The sequence below is a fragment of the Armigeres subalbatus genome, chromosome 1 (genome assembly GCF_024139115.2).
Source record: "Armigeres subalbatus isolate Guangzhou_Male chromosome 1, GZ_Asu_2, whole genome shotgun sequence".
Taxonomy (NCBI): Eukaryota; Metazoa; Arthropoda; class Insecta; order Diptera; family Culicidae; genus Armigeres; species Armigeres subalbatus.
Genome location: NC_085139.1, coordinates 195134438 through 195146522, shown reverse-complemented (window position 1 = coordinate 195146522; position 12085 = coordinate 195134438). Strand labels below are relative to the sequence as shown.

At 43.6% G+C, this 12085-nt stretch overlaps 2 protein-coding genes across 9 annotated transcripts in view; one reads left to right on the top strand and one right to left on the bottom strand.

The window, feature by feature from the left end:
- The window catches only part of LOC134205646 (MAP kinase-activating death domain protein), a 129609-nt gene that overhangs the window by 1286 nt on the left and 116238 nt on the right, over window positions 1–12085 (top strand). The window lies entirely within an intron of this gene.
- Window positions 5515–7917, bottom strand: LOC134206864 (uncharacterized). Its single transcript, XM_062682602.1, has one exon. The coding sequence runs from the start codon at window positions 7915–7917 to the stop codon at window positions 5515–5517; it is 2403 nt and encodes an 800-aa protein (XP_062538586.1).

Genomic DNA, 12085 nt, shown 5'->3' with positions numbered 1-12085 from the left:
CCAGATACAGGCAACTTTCCCAACTTCGGAAGTAGTGCGCTAGATTCGCCTAAAGATGCGCTACATAACGCATCAATTAGGTTGGCAAATAAAACTTCGGAAGAAAGTTCGGTTCGGAAGTCCCGACTTCCGAATTCTAAGTTGGTGCTACGCCGACAATAAGCAGCGAGGCGGCAATGTCCCAGTGGGGGATGTAATGTCAATAAGAAGAAGACGTGAACGGAATATATCTGCCAGTTAGGGGTATTAAAACTCATACTGGTCATATCACTTCGTACGATTTGGTCAAAGAGAGAAGCATTTGAAAATAAAAACGCCAAAAATGCTAGGGATTCCTACTGGTGTAGACGATAATTTTGAGCTGATAACTCGTCTGAGCTGATTCACATGCAGCGGATGAATATTTATGGCTTTCATCCGAAAACTGTTCGGTGACACGTGGATGAGAATCTTCGAGGTAATAAACTACAGGTTTACTTAGATTATGTGAACTTCTTCGATGTAAAAAAGTTCATATAATCAAATTTTCCATACAATCGAAGCAAATATTTTTTCTCAAATTTTTGTTACGCGATGAAAATAGTCCTAAAATAGATGAAAATATCCATTTTTTCCTTACAGTCTAATCCGCATGTGTGGACCCATTTTATGATGATTGAATAGATGTTGAGTTTTTCTAAGAACGCAACCTTTTTTTCAGTCGCTAGCTTGCACACCATTCAGATTAAGTTAGTTATGAAGATTTACATTTAGCTTCAGCTTAATGTGGACACATTAACGAGTTCTAACTACAGTGCCTACCTGTTTTAAGCAATAAAGCAAACACTACATAAGCCTGCTTGCGGATACATACAGCTTTTTATAGAAGTTTAACAGAGCCTACTGTCAAATCCTTGGTCAAACAGAAAATGATTTGAAAGAACTGAGGGTAACTGAGAAAAAACTTCACCGGTGTAAGAAACGGGGGTACGACAAAAAATAGTTTTTGAGGCAGATGGAAGCTTTGCCAGAAACGAAGCACGGAAATTCTACAAAACGATCAACAACCGACGCAAGGAAAGCGCACTTGCCGTAAGGTAAGGCCGCTGGGCAGGTCGGAATCCCGGCTGAACGAAAAAATCCACCCAGTGATTGAAATGATTTGGGAGGGAGAAGATATCCCTTCGAGCTGGCTTGATAGCCTCATCATATGTCCTGTCTATAAGAAAGGGCACAGACTCGATTGTGCTAATTATCGAGGTATAACATTCCTCAATACTGCCTCCAAAGTTATTTCCCGAATTCTGTTTAGCAGACTGCGTCCGTTTGCGGTGCACCTTTATCGGCGTATATCGAAGCGATTTTCAAGAAGGACGATTAGCAACGGATCAGATGTTTACTCTGCGACAAAAAAAATGATAACTTCCGGGAATACAACTTGCGAACTCATAATCTGTTTGTGGTTTTAATGCAGCGTACACCTCAGCGAATCGGACCGAACTGCGGCATATAATACCTGAGCATAGCTTTTCGGCAAAGCTAATTATACTGATTCGTGCGATGGATCACGAACTCTGTAATTATGAAGCAAGCTCTTGCATATCATATCAAAGTCGACGATTCGTATACTCTTCCTATATATTACCCAGTGGAAAATATATTGGAATTATTATAAGTCGTTTTGGTAGAACCCTTATGGAGAGACATGTGAAAAACGCACTCTTACCGGCGTTTATGTCCTTATACATATCAGGCTGTGCACGTGGCCCTTACGTGAACGGTTCAACTTCTCATAGAACTTTCGTTATTAGCGCAGTACACTTGCTCTGTCTCTTCACGGTCTCGATCTTCCTGCTGGCGCTTTTTCCTCCGGAAAATCAAGTTTTGTCTTTTCCTCGTTCGCCCTCGTGCGGTGTTGCAGCAATCTCGCCCATGCTGCATTCTTCTCTTCTACTAACTGCTCACATTCGCCGTCTTACCAATCGTTTCTCTGATCCGGAGGCACCGTGCCAAGTGCAGCGGTTGCGGTGCTACTAATGGCGGATCGAATATCTCTCCAGCCATCTTCAAGATAAGCTACGTCTAGCTGCTCTTCCGTTGGGAGTGCCACTTCCAGCTGCTGCGCGTATTCTTGGGCTAGTCTACCGTCTTGGAGCCGCCCAATGTTAAGCCGCGGTGTCCGACTTCGACGCGTATTGTACACCGTCGAGAGTTTTGAGCGCAGGCATACTGCAACGAGGTAGTGGTCGGATTCAATATTCGCACTGAGGTAAGTGCGGACGTTCGTGATGTCGGAGAAGAATTTACCGTCGATTAGAACGTGGTCGATTTGGTTTTCCGTTTCTTGATTAGGTGATCTCCATGTGGCCTTGTGGATATTTTTGCAGGGAAAGAAGGTGCTTCGGACTACCATTCCGCGGGAGGCTGCGAAGTTTATGCATCGTTGGCCGTTGTCATTCGATACGGTGTGCAGAGCAGACTATCCGGTCCGATGACCGATCTATACATTTCCTCCCTTCCTACCTGTGCGTTCATGCCACCGATGACGATTTTGATGTCCCGCAGTGGGCATCCATCGTATGTCTGCTCCAGCTGTGCGTAGAACGCTTCTTTCTCGTCGTCGGGTCTCCCTTCGTGTGGGCAGTGCACGTTGATGATGCTATAGTTGAAGAAACGGCCTTTAATCCTCAGCTTACCCATCCTTGCGTTGATTGGCTGCCACCCAATCACTCGTTGGCGCATCTTACCCAGCACTATGAAGCTGGCTCGTTGGTGGTGCCACAGCTTTGGTAGAAGGTAGCCGCTCGATGCCCGCTTTTCCACACTTTCTGTCCTGTCCAGCAAATCTCCTGCAGCGCCACGACATCGAAGGTGCGGGGATGTAATTCATCGTAGATCATCCTGTCGCAACCTGCGAAACCTAGCAACTTGCAGTCCCATGTTCCAAGCTCCCAATCGTGATCCTTTATTCGTCGTCTAGCTCTTTTCCGATTATATCGAGTCGCATTATCTCTTATATTGTTCGTAATTATTGGTTTTCTAGGCGGCTTATTGGGCCTGCGCAAACCTCCTGTCTCGTCGGAGGGCCGTCGTGGCAGTGCTGTTTAGCGTCCCACCCAACACCAGGACTTGGGCTTGTGCGCTTTGAGCGGCACACGGTCGCTTTGGTGGGGCCTACTTGCGGATACATGCAGCTTTATATAGGAATTTAACAGGGCCCACTGGCAAACCCCACATCTCAGGCAAGCCCCACAACTTGCAGATGACCTGGGGAGGGATCGGCAAGCCCTTAGACATAGTCCCTGCTGCCCCTGAATGAAGTATGTACCATAGAAATTGGATCATCTTTTTTAGGAACTACGAGCTGTTTTACAGTTTCTGGTGACGCTTCATGAGAGTCCATTTTCAACGATTCAGTGCTTGAAGACCATAACAGCATACACTGGGGTCACTGTTAAAAAAACCAAAAACCAAAAAAAAAAAAAATGCGCTTATACGGAAGTTCTATTCTTTCGCTTCCCCATGGGATTAATTGATCTTTCAATATATTTTAATTCATATGCCATAAAGACCTCCGATGTGAAAATGTGCTTAAATAATATAAGTCAAAACGGTACGAACTTCAACTTCATGGAAACTAAATCTGTAGTGTCATTTAGTGATTTCTCAACTGAACTGCAGACCAGTAAAATTGAAATTATACTGCAAAATAACTGAAACGAAGTATAAACGCGGCCCAGAAAGTTTATATGTTCATTTTAATATACATTTCACGGCCCAATTTGATAATAAGTGGGCAGTTTTCCGTTAAACACATGCAGAATGCAATAAACGTTAAGGCTCTGTGGAAGATTTACGGCAAGTTTCTGCAACTAAATTTGCGTTCTTTACAATTTTTTACAAGCGCGAAATGAAATATAAGTGGGATATGGAGGGAGTATTTTTTATATTGATTTTTTCAAATTAATAGTGAATATTATCATTATAAAGGCATTTGTCTAGGAGTATGACTATCGACATCATTCCAGCTAGAACGCACACCGCCTTATATGATATCGAGCGATATGCGCTCGCGACTCGTAGACACATCAGCTCATACTCTCATAAGTTTCTTCACATTGTAATCTGCATTTAGTACTACGGCCCATGCTGGTACGCAATAGTGGATAATAGACAATGCTACACTTGATATCAACCTACGCACCTGACTATCCATCGCTGATCTGTTGGACATCATTTGTGATAAGGATTTTATCGCCAATGGTGCCCTTTGGCATGCATAATCGACGTAGCTCGTGAAATTGAGCTTTTCGTCGATCATCACGCCCAGATGCTTAAAAGACCTCACGGAGTTTACTGTGCAGGTCTTTACTCTTATCCTCGCTTGCTGCAACCCATGGCGGTTATGCACCACCACAACTTCTGTTGTGCGATGTGCAAGGGACAGCCACCTCGAGTTGAGCCATTCCTCTACTCTGCCAATCGCGTATGAAGCCTTCAGTTCGACTTCGCCGATAGTGTCTCCTGCAACCTCTAGCATTTCGTCATTCGCGAAACCTTCAATTTTCACACCGGCTGGGAGACTTAAGCGTAACACTTCGTCGTACATGATATTCCACAGAACCGGTCCGAGGATCGATCCCTAACACTTCGATCCGCCAACACTTCGATCGTCTTCTGACCAGCATCCGTGTCCTATTCTGAAAATAGCTTTTCAGTATCCTGCACAGATAATGCGGAACCATCAATCGGAGCAGGGAATCAGCAATAACCGCCCAGCTGGCGTTATTAAACGCCTTTTTATACATCTAGTGTAATCAATGCGCAGTACCTAATATAGGCGAGGTTATTCAAACCTCTCGCTATATTAGCCGTATCCGTTGCCGATCAAATTGCTACGATGGTAGAACGAGCGTTACGGAAACCATACTGGTTGCTAGATAAGCCACCATCACACTCTGTATAAGCCGACAATCTATTCAGGATAACCCTCTCTAGCAGCTTTCGTCCATGTATCTTTGAAGGCAGCTCCTGAACATATCTGGATCACCAAGAATAGCATGTTTTAAAACCAGATTTGGAATGTTATCCGGGCCTGATGCCTTATTGAGCTTAAGTTTTCTTCCAGGTACGATAAGCTCCTCATTAATCACTAGCGGTACCACGTCGACTGATTCGTACGGTGTAGCGGGCCAGTTCAATGATTCATGTCTCGGAAACAACCTGTCCTCGACACTCACGGGAAATGGACTGTAACGAACAAGTGTCGGCTGTTCGGATCGAAGGAATTCGTTTCGGTTAACACGGACAAAATGAAAAACGCGTCTGTTTGGTACAACAGTCTAATTTAATTTGAGCAAAAATGTACATGTGTTTTAGTGTGATACAAGATACATGTGTGTGAGTGTGAAATGTGTTAGACAAGATAGTATAATGTTTTTCTGTGTTTGTTATGTTGTCTCGATGATGAAGAGGTGCGTCTTCCAGGAATCAACATCCTCCGGGGCGTTGAAATTGAGAATTTTAAGACCTTAATTATCCAAATGCGTTGTCCTTCTCGTCATCTAGTGGCAGCAAACAGACTTTCTTCACGGCTCTTTTGGTTGTGCCATTCTTAGTTCGCAAGCTAACCACGCGCGTATGTCCATCCTGGCCAGGATGAAGCTCAGTTATGCGGGCAAGTGCCCACTTCAATGGTGGAAGTTGTTCATCAATGATGACGACCATAGCTCCAATCTTGAATTTGGTAATCTTCAGATCTCGCTGACGTTTTTGGAGTTCATGCAAATAATCGTTCATCCAAATTTTCCAGAACTTCTGCTTCATGTCCTGAATAAATTGTAAGCGCGACAATCTGCCTTGGGGAATGCTAGAGTAGGACGGCTCTGGGATGGCTTGAAACTCCCTACCAATTAGGAAGTGTGCTGGAGTGATAGCGTTCATATCATTAGGGTCATTCGAAGCAGGTGTAAGGGGACGGGAATTCAGTATGGCCTCCACCTGTGCTAGCACGGTGGACAATGCTTCAAAAGTCAGTCGATGTTCGGCAAGCACGAGCTTGAGATGTGACTTTACTGATTTAACGCCCGCCTCCCATATCCCTCCAAAATGTGGACTTCTTGGGGGAATAAATGACCATTCAATTCCCCGTGGTGCACAATATTCACTGATATTCCGCATATGTTGCTCGTCGTTAAATAATTCAACCAGGCGACACATTTGATTGTTGGCGCCCTCGAAATTCGTCGCATTATCCGAGTATAATTTCTGCACAAGACCTCGACGGCTGATAAATCGCTGAAGTGCGGCCATAAATGATTCTGAACTAAGATTTGAAACAGCCTCAAGGTGTATTGCACGTGTTGACATGCAAACAAATAAGCAAACATATCCCTTGGTGATTGTAGGGTGTCTACTAATTGCATTCGATCGAATGTTGAAAGGTCCTGCAAAGTCTAGACCAGTATGCGAAAACACTGGAGAAGGTTGGACCCTGTAGTCAGGTAGATCACCCATTAGTTGGGTTGCCTTCTTCGGTCTCATCCGGAAGCACGGTATGCAGTGGTGTAACACCTTGCGAATAACGTTCTTTGCCTTAAGTGGCCAATACTGCTGCCGAACGACTCCAAGCAAACTTCGTTGACCCAGGTGCATGTTTGTTCGATGAAAATAACGGATCAAAGCAGCCGTGATTGGGTGTTTTTCCGGTAGTAAAGCTTGGTGTCGGTGTTCATATGGTATGGTTGCATGCCGTAGTCGTCCACCAACTCGCAGCACTCCGTCTTTTGCGTCAATAAATGGGTTCAAATTCTGAAATTCTAGCCTGTGTTCTTTCATACCCTTCAATATTTGTATTTCTTTATGAAATACTTCGAATTGTACCAAACGAGTAATCAAAGTAGATGCTCGTTGCATTTCTGATGCTGTTGGTAGGCCTTTGGTTAGGTGCTTTCGACCGCTTTTGACGTGATCACAGAACCGAATCACATAGGCCATTGCTCGTTGTACAATTGAGTATCGACTTATTCTGTCAAATATCAACAATCTCTCAGATTGCGGAGCAGAAACAAACGTTGCTCTTCTTATCTCCGGTAATTCATCTTCCGGAAAGTGTGGGGGTTGTTCGTTGACTGGCTGCGCAATGTGAAACCTTGGAGGTCCATGCCACCAAAGTTGTCGTTCTTCTAGTTCCGAGGGGTATACACCGCGAGAAATAAGATCTGCGGGATTCTCAATCGATGGAATGTATCCCCAAGTGTAACCTGCAGTCAATTGTTGTATAAATCGGACTCGGTTTCCAACGAATACAGTCAATGTATCAGGATTTTTTTGTAGCCAGCAGAGAACTATCTGCGAGTCTGACCACAGTGTTACTGAATGAAACTTAGTATCGATAGCTGTCAGTACCTTAATTGTCAGCTGGGAAAGCAACTGTGCTGCTAATAGTTCCGCCTTTGGTGTAGTGATCTCCTTTTGCTTGTTTTTCTTTTTAGGGAGAATCCTTGATTTGCTGCACACTATGGTCATGTTTGCTGTTCCATCGCTTCGAATAGTTCGAGCGTACAGACAAGCGCCGTATGCTGTATCTGACGCATCAGCAAATCCGCAGAGTTCGTATGCACAAGCTCCGTCGACATAAATCCACCGTTCAATTTTGATATTGTTCAGAGTGTATAGCTGATTGCGATAGTCTGTCCACAGTTTTGCCAAATCACGCGGAACCGGTTGGTCCCACTCCAAGTTCATGCTCCAGAGCTCCCGCATAATCAACTTTGCTGTGGTGATTGCAGGTCCTACGAATCCTAAAGGATCAAAAATCCTAGCAATCTGGCTAAGAATCGATCGTTTTGTCAGCTGATCATTTTTGCCGGAACACTCTGCTACAACGAACGTGAAACAGTCTTCCTTGGGATTCCACGAAACACCCAATGTCTTCATGATTGCATTCACGGTTGGATTCGTTATATCCACAAGACCTTCTCGCTGTTCTTCAGGAACAGTAGACAACAATGATTCCGAATTCGAACAAAATTCAACAAAAGCAATTCATATTCTTTAAGAAAAGAAACGTACTGAGTCTTGATTTCCGGATTTCTGTCTAACCTCTTTTCTAACGCCAAGAACCGCTTTTCAGCCATATTCCTCGAATCGCCTAACTGATCTTTTACATTGTTGAATGGAAGGCGGACTATATACCTTCCTTCAGGGGTTCGCTGGTGTGTTTCAGTGAAGTGTTTAAGGCAAATCTCATCCGACAATATATTCTTCTTTTCAGGCTCATCACAAGACTCAATTTGCCAAAAGTTACGCACGATCTCGTTGAGGTTCTCATCGGATGATATAAAAAACGAATGCTGCCTTTCCAAAGTCTTGTTTGGAATAGGACCACTCAATACCCATCCAAATTGGGTATCCTGAAGAATCGCTGTAGTGTTCGGAATTCGCATGCGACCTGATTTCAACATTTCGAAAAAGACTTCAGCTCCTAACAACATATCTACTCGATCTGGGATACTAAAGTTTGGGTCTGCAAGCTGAACGTCGCTCGGAAGTGTTATATTGGAACAGTCCACCCGCGTAAGCGGAAGATTTCCTGTTATTCTGGGGACGACGAAGAATTCGAGACACGCTGAAAAGTTGCTTATACGAGATTTGATTTTCGTATGAATTTTCAGCCGAATCGTCGTGTGGATATCGTTGAGCCCATTAATCGAAACGTTGGCGGGCTCCTTTTTCAAAGACAACAGCGTTGCAAAATGTTCCGATACGAAATTCGAGTGTGAGCCCGAGTCCAACAGAACCCTACAGGGGAGAATACCTGCTTTTCCGTATACCAAAACTACTGCTGTTGAAAGTAGTACTTGTTTTCCTGTTTCCTTAGGATGAGTTCTGCTTCTTGCTGATGCGACGGTGATGTTCCTGCTTTTTTCTCCGCCCTGGGATGCATCTGCTCCGAGGTGATATCATTCGTCTTTTTGACCTGACTGTCGGTGGGATGCAACGTGGTATGGTGGCGTTTGCTGCACTTTTTACATGAATGCTTCGATGAACAGTCCGACGTACGGTGCCCCTTCTGCAAACAGTTAAAGCATGCGCCGACTCTTCGAAGAGTATCGTATCTATCGGCGAGACTTACTCGTTTAAATGCATCACATTTCCACAATTCGTGACCTTCAGAACAATGTGGACAAGACTCCGTCGCGGTTACCAATGAGCTTGCACGGACTTTAGAATCCACCGAGCTTTTGAACGTCGGCCTCGACAAAGACTTAATTAGGGGCTTACAGAGAGGGCGAATTTTTTCGAGTACGCGACATCTTTCGCGTAAGAAATCTAGAGTCGAACTATAACTGGGTAATATTGTCGAAACCTGTTCTAGTTCCCAAGCCTTACGGGTATCATTATCAAGTTTAAGAGCGATGCGATTAACCAACATTCTTTCCCCGAGTCCGCTCACAGGTAGACCAAGATTTTTCAATGCTTCTACATTCTTCGTGCACGTATCCAACAGCTTTCTCATTCCGACTGCATTTTCATCAGTAAGCTTCGGTAAATCGAATAGCGCGTCAATATGCTTATCGATTATTAGTCGACGATCTTCGAAACGTTCCGTTAATGTCGCCCAAGCTGCGTCGTAGTCGTTGTTGTTTATTATCTCCTGATCGATTATTCCCGCCGCCCTTCCTACTAACGAGTTCCGGAGGTGATACAACTTTATAGCTGGAGACTCAGAGTTGTAGCGGGACATTATATTCACAAACATCGACTTGAATGCGTACCAATTTTCGTACGATCCATCAAACGAAGGTAACGGTACTTTCAAAGGGGGCAGCTGGGAAACATTCACCGTAGACGGAGCAGATTTCTGAGCCGATTGCTCTTCGTTTGCCAAAGATTCGAGTAATTTAGTAAGGACAATATACAACTCACCATACAGTTGTTCAAACTCGATGCAAAACGTCTCTAGCTCGTCTCGATCGTCATCGGAGATGTCGAGACCGTGAGCTCGTTGCTGGTGGACATTGTAATCGTCATTCACGCCTTCTACAACCTTTAGCTGTAGCTGTAGAAAGTGTTTACATTCCAGGCTCTGATTAGGATCATCACTGTCGACTTCAATAACCATCTTCACTCGCATCAATTTTCTCTTCAACGCATTCATCTGGTTTTGCAGCACTTTATATTCCGTAGCCATTTTCTTCTGCGCTTCTTTATCTCTTTTGTTTTTCTTCTGTTCACTGATCGGCACTAATTCACTTTTCGATGTGCTGCCTTTTGATGGCGTATCACTCGTGTCGGCGGGATGCTCACCACCGATGTTCTTCTCTTTCGCACTTCTTGTTACAATCGGCGTACGTGCCATGCTCATTTTGCTCACTCATTCCCCCACTAATACGGTTGAACTTTTTGTTAAGTATTTATTTCACATACCAGTGAATACCACTCTTACCAACACATTTGTACTCTTCTAAGTTAGCGGAAGTACTTTTCTCTGTGGGCGGCCATCTTGTTTTCTTTATACTGAACACCATCATCGGTGTGCACTCGCTGCGCGACGAATACGTCTTCCCGAATATTTTTCACGAGTTCAACTCTGGGACGGGACTTGCAAAGAGGAAAAAATGTAACTTCATCTGCAACCAGCAAAGCGCTGTCACGAATTGTCAGATGCAACCAGCACCTTTTTGTGTGAAAGTATTGGTATCCATCAAAAAGTATTCCGAATGATTTTGTTTTACGAGTACTTTTTCACTTTGAAAAGTATTCTAGAATAGCCGGACAGCTTAATATTGCACAGTTATGAATACGTGTTTTATTCCCGATAGGAAAATCTCTTTAAAAATAAGATTATAAATCCGTAAATTGCAAACACTTTTATTGCGCTCAGAAGATTCTACCCGGGATTTAGGTGAAACACTCAAGAAAACAGTTGAGAATCGATGATCAACTGTGATGAAAAGAAGAACAAGTGTCAAAACAAGGAAAAAGAAGTCGTCTTTGCAGGTCTCGTCTCAGGTTCAACTGTTTTCGGAACAGTTGATCAACAACCGAAACAATCCGGATCGCTAGGACCACAAAATGTCCTCGACACTCACGGGAAATGGACTGTAACGAACAAGTTTCGGCTGTTCGGATCGAAGGAATTCGTTTCGGTTAACACGGACAAAATGAAAAACGCGTCTGTTTGGTACAACAGTCTAATTTAATTTGAGCAAAAATGTACATGTGTTTTAGTGTGATACAAGATACATGTGTGTGAGTGTGAAATATGTTAGACAAGATAGTATAATGTTTTTCTGTGTTTGTTATGTTGTCTTGATGATGAAGAGGTGCGTCTTCCAGGAATCAACACAACCCTTCGACTATTCTGGCCATCATCTCCTTGGATTTTTCAGGAGGCGTGCTGTTAGTCCTAGCCATTACCATCTTGTATGCGTCTCCCCATGAATTATCCTCAAGTAAACAAAAGTTCCTTTAAGAGTATGTTTTTCGCTTAAGCAGCTCAGTGAGGCTAATTAAGCAAAACACGTACTTTTGAAGGAACTTTTGGTTACTTGGGTCGTTCGCCATCCTGCACAGCTGTTCAAAGTAGGCTCTCTTACTACATTTGGTCGGGGTTTAGCCAAAACGCACCAAGCGGCTTTTCGACTGACTTGTGGTATTTTGTTTGTACAAGGACTTAGCATTACCCGATTTACTCACAGCAAGTTGCATTGGAAGGGAAATGTGGTCCCATTGTTTGCTATTGAAAATTGGCCCGATCGGACATTGCATTTTAAAATATTGAAAATCATTGTTTTTTCTCAAGGGAACTGGAGTGTATTTTCAGAGCGCGCGCTCCTGTGGCTCTGGCGTGCATTTTTTGACAGTTTGACATGAAATTTAGAAAATTCAAATATCCTTCTATTAGTTGCACTAATTTAGTTAAGATTGCAAAATCGTTTGGATGGAGTAAAATCAAAGAGCAGAAATATTTGCACAGAGTGTAGGACAACAGGTGTATCAGCTGTTAACTGTTAATAAAATGAACATTCACAGTTCCCTGGGCCATGCATAGCACATCTATGGTATCTGTTGCACAAGATACAAATTCATAAAATTGTAA